General features: G+C 45.6%; 2 protein-coding genes across 2 annotated transcripts in view; one reads left to right on the forward strand and one right to left on the reverse strand.

Moving 5' to 3' along the window:
- Nucleotides 1-5453, forward strand: part of T265_10849 (hypothetical protein) — a gene marked incomplete at both ends in the record, with an annotated part of 18498 nt that extends 13045 nt beyond the window's left edge. Inside the window, one exon of the mRNA XM_009177334.1 lies at nt 5121-5453. Within this exon, the coding sequence (XP_009175598.1) occupies nt 5121-5453 (333 nt within the window). The remainder of the gene's footprint in view (nt 1-5120) is intronic.
- Nucleotides 1-7460, reverse strand: part of T265_10848 (hypothetical protein) — a gene marked incomplete at both ends in the record, with an annotated part of 38114 nt that overhangs the window by 17539 nt on the left and 13115 nt on the right. The window contains 2 exons of the mRNA XM_009177333.1: nt 336-462; nt 2929-3192. Of these exons, the coding sequence (XP_009175597.1) occupies nt 336-462; nt 2929-3192 (391 nt within the window). The remainder of the gene's footprint in view (nt 1-335; nt 463-2928; nt 3193-7460) is intronic.

Here is a 7460-nt window from a genome sequence, read left to right on the forward strand (position 1 = left end):
TATATATATATATATATATATATATATTAGTGTTGGAAAATGTGGGTTCAGAAAAGTTACTGTCCAACAAAGGGTATCACATTTCATCGTACAGGTGACCATGGTGGAGGGCTTCATGGCGTGTCGACATGGAAAAAAGTGGAATTGACTTTTCAAGATAGTACCTGAGTACCACCACCAACACATGACTACTGCTATTGCCTGAATGTTGGTTTGTACGCCCATCTTATCAAACGATTCGCTCGGCTAGATGAACAGGTCAACGGTCAATGAATCCCCCTGAGCTACCGATATTCCGCAACATCAACTGCTACTGATACATAGAGGGCGCTTACTTGTGCTAGTGCGTGATACACCGGGATGGATTCCTTGCAGTCCTCTCCATACCGCTTCTCGATTAAATCCAACGCATGCTGGTAGCATTTGGTGGCTGCACTGTTCTTCTTCTGGTTTGCAAAGCACCTGCGGAATTTCCGAAATTCGGTATTGGACACTTCGAAAATTTGAATACGCCAAAACGGTGGGTCACAGTATTAAATACTAAGGACATCAGACGGCAGAACACATTCAGAGGCCCCCGAAAATGCAGCTGTTCTGTTTCGGAGAATTCGTCGCAAGAGGAGACAGCCAACCTAAGAGCATATGACCTGGGCCTTGAGTTGTACCAGGAGCATCAGGGAATTTGCTAATCGAACCAAACTACAGTGGTTTCTAAGATTTCCGGCATAAAGCGATAACTTAATCGGGCAATTCACGTTGGAATGAGCATACCTCTGAGCTGGATAACTGATAGTCATTACTTCTCAATTCGGCGGCCAACGGGTAAAAACTAGTAGTCGAATTTGGGAGTGTTTCATACATTCTTTAGAAGTTCGAGAAACTGTCTTTTGGGGCATGAAATATCAGCCTAAGTCCCAAAGAACTGAAAACAAGGGAACTTCACAGGATGTCCTGGAAAAAAATCAAGAAAACGGTGTATGTCCTTGAGATTTCATCCAATTTATTAAAAAAAATTGAGATGTGTATCTGCCTAGCGTTTAAATGTGTCATCTAAATGCGACGCTGTAAGAACCCATTCACTCACTGCCGCCACTGAAATCGGTCGTCTGAACAAGGACTCAATGCGTTATTGGCGAGGACATATAACGTTGTATCACCGTACTTTCGACCCCATAAGTGGATCGAACGGTGACGTAGTCTGAAAGTGACTTGAGGATGAATTTCACCGGTATGACACGAAAACATAACCGCTTGGCAAATTTAGATTAAATATGCGACTCGAGGGGTACACGTCATGGGAGAAATCCGTGATCAAACAGACCGATAACTTGCGTGCACAAGAATTATTAATGGTGAAAGTTTAAAGCAGTAGAATTGTTACGTACAGCATATGGCACTGATTCAAACAGCATAGAGACGATAACGGGTCTGGTACGGACGGTTCAGAGGCCGTCTACCAATCCGAACTAGTTAAATGTGCGCACGAAATTTAGGTTTGTGATCTGATCATGGATTCACATGGAATGTAAACTTCACAATGCCATTGTAAAAACGTCAACATCATTGAATCTGTGATCTTTTTGGCGATATGTTGTGCAACCAGCACTTGCAAGGTGTGACTGGAATTCGGTATGGGACTTGGTAACTGTTTCGGCAAATATTCAGACACACCGGGAAAAGTGCCCACTCACTCTATGTATTCGTGCCTATATCTGTGACCTAGAGTGGAGCGGAGTGTATTACTAGTAAACGAGGGACAGAGATGTTCACTCAGATATGCACAGTTTAGAGCGGAACCAAGCTTTTCCCTGATACTGCTGAATTGAACATCATCTTCAAATGGTGAGCACATTACTTCTTTCATTCGATCTTTGCTGAATATGCCGGACAAACGGCTACCAGAATAAATGTTGTAGCAATGTTTCCTCCTTTGAAATTCCATGCAAATTGCATGCAATAACGCCACGACAAAGTAATTTTTCCGCTAAATCTCACACATAGGCTTTTGGTGAGAAGTCACAAGTCCGTCATGCTAGAGCCAGCTAAAACAGTCATACCAAGAACTCATTCCATAGAAACAGTAGGAAATTCCTCCCGATGGCATACATCGGAAGTTATCTTCAACATCGGTACCAAGTTTCACATGGATGAACAACTCACAAGCAGCTAGTTCGTACGACGGACCAGAATCGAATACACCTAGCGAGTGCGACAAAGTCCGTATTGGTTAAACTCGTGGACAGGTGAATGTTCCAGTCAACGTAAACAAGTGACACCCTTGCATCATCCCTAGATGTACATACAAAGCGTCACTGTGATGAATTCATGACAGTTCATACGATCCTTTCATGCGTCAGTAGCCCTGGTAATGTCACGTCACCAGTCATTTGGTTCGGTCTGCGACACTGCAACGACAGCTGACATGTCGTTCAATGCGAGGAGGCATTACTGTCCAAATCTGTGGACATGCAAACGACAATACATAACTTGTATTCTACAGACCACGACTGCTGTGGTATCGTCTCCGCTTTGGCTAGATTTCTGTTACTAGTTCCTGAAAAAAAAGGACAGTTAACTACTTCAACCAACAAACGCCAAGTACAACACCCGAGGGTGTATGACTTATTATTATTGCTATTATTATTATTATTTATTATTATTATTCCGAAACAGGCACGTTGTCCCATATAGAGCAATGCAATCAGTTTAAACTGTTGCAAATTTTAGTTCACAGAAAACTTTTCGACAGCTTTATGAGCAACCTTATGAGTAGTGTATTACGTCCAATCATGATGTCTCGGAAATCGTACCAACTGAAATATGAGGCGACCTAGTATAACACATTTAATTGAAGAAGATTGGGTTGCAGGTGAGTCTCCAGTGAAAACCAGATTGGTGAATAAATGGGTGTTAGATCACAGGACTTACCTACCCATCAAAAATCTTATTCGAATTTGAAGATCTTTCAGTGAAGGACAGAATCCACCTCCGGGTCTAAGCATTGGGGAACTAACACCCTGGTACAACTCAAGAAACGCATCCGAATGGGATTCCTGCATTTGTAGATCAGCATCCGACTCAGCGACTTCACAGGAACGGTGAGATTGTGTGGAATCGAATTGCGGCTCCATGGCAAGCAACTGGTTTAGAATAAGTTCAGAAGCCTCCGCCGATCTCAGGGCCTCTTTTTCTCTAAAGAGTGAGAACAGCATATAACGGACCATCTGTGAGAATAAAATTAGGCCTCATTAATTATTTCGCATTATTTCTTACTGCTCACAGATCTGTTATTGAAAAAAAATTCATCCATAAGGGCTACATCCTGTAACGTTTTCTGCTGGCCAAGACTTGAGGCGTGATCCATCCCAAGATCTCCTACTCCCGTCCTCAGAACGGGTGTATTACCCCCTTCTCCCCATTGTGACTTCTTGTGGGCTTATTGTATCACTGTGAAAACACCAGTAGTGAAGATATTGACCAAATGTGTCAAGCGTTTCGACGACTGAGGACAGTCTTTATCAAGCAACAAATGACATCACCAATATGGCTAGCTAACAACCGGTCAGTGTGCTGTCTTTTGTGTAATGGCTGATATAAATCCAGCCCTGGCGGTTGTATGTGGTTTGACAGTTGGCACTAGGACTAAATTGCCGTGTCACACGAGACCTGTGTTGCTTGAGTCGCCTATGTATGGTGAATTAATCCGGACAAAATGGCAATAACTCAACGCTATTATACGGTGGTCGTAAGCTAATTCGCGGGTGAAATATTCTGCTTGTTCATTAGCTCGCGTCTCTTTGAGCGACCTGAGAATGTTGCTTATGTTTGTTAAATCGAAACTTCAACTGTCTCCTGGGCTGCACAATGTAAACGTGGTCACAACCCGTACCGTCAGTCTGGCAAACAGTTAAAACGGTCCTCGGAACCAAGCTAGTCTTTCGCACGAACCAGCTGGAAAGTGGTGCTGACGTTGAGGCTGCAAAGCGCGCAACGGAAGCTTTCAGATGTTGTCGGTACGGGATCTGCACCATGTCAAGTGTGACCACTTGACATGTGGCTGAGGCGTATTTTCGATAAACTATGTTGAATACCAATTGTTTCTAAATATTTGTTTACTATGGGCCGCCTCGTTTGCAGATTAAACTGTATTACTACAAACCCTATTTTGTGAGTGGACTAGTGTGTGAATTACCATTCTCTTCCTAAGAAATGGATAACTTTAAGTAGAGTTATGACTGGGTTGAATTGTGGTGGACTATGGTTTCAAAGTCACCGTGGTTCCAATAGACTTTATACAGATCAGTACACTTCGAAGTAAATGAAGGGCCGCGCCATCTCGTGGTGCGCAAAGAACCGCACCCTAAAGCCTTATCACCATGATCAGGATGTTTTCCTTCTTGAGTTACCCAATCTGTACTGTGTGAATTGGATTTTTACATTCACAAGATATTCCGTTTGTAATCCTCTACCTACTTGCACTACTGGTACGTCTATGTGGTAAACAGTCAAGGGTTTTACTTCATCTCAATGGACGTCGAATTTGAGAAAACTCATAATACCTGCCAATTAAAAAGGATAATGAAAATCAGATTAAGATTTTTCGGTAATTTAAAAGCAATCGTTAACAGGCCAAACAGGACATCTAGCAACCTCTCTCAACACCAGACAGATACTCTATCTAACCACTTGATCCCTGGGAGGGGCATCTATTCAATTTCACAATCAACAGTTCGCTGTCCATTCCGGTTTCCTTGTAGGTTGTGCTGGAACAATAACCTGTTGCTCTACCATTCATTGAAGAGGAACGCACTTTACATAAAAACATTGAAGTATTTACTGATGAAATCGATAACACTGGACCCGCAGCCAGTGCATATTGCTAGCTGGCTCCATGAGTATCGTTCATGCCAGAGTGGCCTAGGTCGTTGTAACACGGGAGTCTTCGATATTTTCTGTGCTGCACATACTGATGCGAAAAAAATCGAGCATTCACTGAAAAACTGCAGTGAGCGGTGAGTATTTAACCTACAACCAACCTAAAGCTGCCACCTTGACGTCGCGTCGGGCTTAAGTGCTGCAATAATCACGCGGGCTACACTGGCTAGAACGTCGTTCCACAGGGTGCAACCATGCAAGGCCAAACGGGAGCACTCAGACCAAGAGCAGCGAGACCCCGTATTAAGAGTAATCGTGCTACGAGGCGGTCTGGGGGTGAAATGGTACCGTCTCTGCAACAGGAGTGTGAAGGCAGTAAGGTGTTACCCCCAGGCGACCAGCATGTCCATATTTATGGAGGCAGTGATGCTGCCTTCCCTCGAGAAAAGACGGGTCAGAAAAGGTCGGCCCTAAAAACCATACAATCCGATCGTCCAGACCGCCGTGACCGCCGACGCATTATCCAATCCGGTGCTGCTCAAAAGGCACCTATTGTGCGCAGTCGCATCGGAAAATGAGACAGTAATGCCTAATTTCATGAGCCCTTGGGTTAGACCAACTGCCTGCAGCCGAGCAGGTCAAACTATTGAGTCATCGGCTCCGGGAAGGGTCCCCAAAGAAAACTCTACTGTCCGCTGCCTCGTGGGTTAGGCTTTTGAGTGAAAGGCCCAAGGTGGGGTACCTCAGCCAAACCCCCTTCCTCGGCCTGGGCAACCGGGGGTATCATTTGCCCGCGCAGTTCGGTGTCCACCGATGTCCCTCCCCACTCCCCTCCCACCACACAAGCAAACGTCACTGGTCAATTGACTGTCAGTTATCTGACCAAAGGGCCTCATGCTACCCGCTGCCTATTAACAGTAAACAAAATAACACCCATCAAAATCCACGAGGTCCTTTCTATATAGGAGCTTTCAACGTCCGTACTGTCGAATTGGGAAACAGGTAGTGCTTGCTGTAACCTTGCACTTCCTTAAAATTGATGTATGTTGCGTCTCCGAAACATGCATACAAGACCCGAGTGTGGTCTCAGAACGCCAAGAATGAACTCAGCTGTTTCACTTTTCTCCCTCCATGTGTCCGGTGAACCAGAAGCGATGACTCGTGGAAAATATGGCGTGGGAGTTGCACTTAGCCCCAGATCTGAACGCGCTTTGCTGGATGGGATCGCAGTGAACAGTCGTCTTTGCGCCGACTGGTTATCCAGTTCAATCAAGCTCAATGCTTCTCGGCATATAAAGCCGTGCCTGCTTGTAGTGTCCTCCTATGTCCCAGCGGACTGCAATTCTGATTCTGAGATGGATACGCTCATTCGAGAGCTATCCAGGCTAATTCGACTGTGATCCTGGCGATACGAATGCTCAATTAGGCCGTCTTAGCTCCTTGGGATCATATTTGGGCGGTCGATTCGGAATCGATGCTCGCCGCACAGACAACGGAGATCAGTTGTGTTCTGACCATGAACTGTTTCTGACAAGTACGAACTTTCAACATAAACGTCCGAATCGCGTAACCTGGCGGCCACCAACTGCGAATCAACTGTGGATCCGGTTGGACCACGTGGCTATTAGCCACCGATGGAGAACCACAATTCAAAACCGCTTTTCCTTCCGGGGCACAGCACTTGATTCCTATCGCGCCATAGTGCGTGTATGCCTGACACTTCAGGCCCTCACAATCCAATATCTTCGAAGAACGACGATAGCTCAACGGTACCGATCTGAGATAGCCAAACAACTATCCACAGTAAACCAATACTGTGGCGGCAGTGAGCATGTGGATGAAGCGTGACAAAATGCTAAAAAAAACTATGTTAGCAGCGTTCGGTGCTGTCTGTCCGACCTCTCCGATTCGACCACAAGACCACTGGATGTCGACGAGATCGCTATCCATGATCGATGCCAGGAAATCCATATCAGCAGGCATCGAGTACGACGGCGCACGCAAATCCCTCAAACGCAAAATCGTGAAGAGTCTAAGGAAAGACCGAGAGCTCTGGTGGAAATCGGAAGCTCGGGAGATGGAGAAGGCTTTTGATGCGGGAAACAGCCGTGCCGTATATCAACTGATACGATCGACTGGCCTTAGGAAGGCATCGGTCGGCGAAACGATAAGTGAAAAAGATGACCCATTAATTCAATCGCGATAAACGTCGACGGGAAAGGTGGGCCGAACACTTCGAAGGACAGCTCAGCCGGCCTCCTGCAACACAACCTGTAGAGATGGTGCATACAGGCAAATGGAATGTAAACATTGATCGCCCTTCGGAAGAAGAAATAAGGTACGAAATAGCTCTACCGAAACGCGAGAATGCACCAGGACCGGACGGTCTGTATCCAGCCCCCTACAAAGGAGGCGGGAGATCCCTGTTGGTCTATCTGACAAAGCTTATTGATATTGTAGCGGTTGCATCCACATCCACTATCTCAAGAATGCACCCCGGACGGTCTGTATCCAGCCCCCTACAAAGGAGGCGGGAGATCCCTGTTGGTCTATCTGACAAAGCTTATTGATATTGTTTGTATTGC

Source organism: Opisthorchis viverrini (assembly GCF_000715545.1).
Source record: "Opisthorchis viverrini unplaced genomic scaffold scaffold181, whole genome shotgun sequence".
Taxonomy (NCBI): Eukaryota; Metazoa; Platyhelminthes; class Trematoda; order Opisthorchiida; family Opisthorchiidae; genus Opisthorchis; species Opisthorchis viverrini.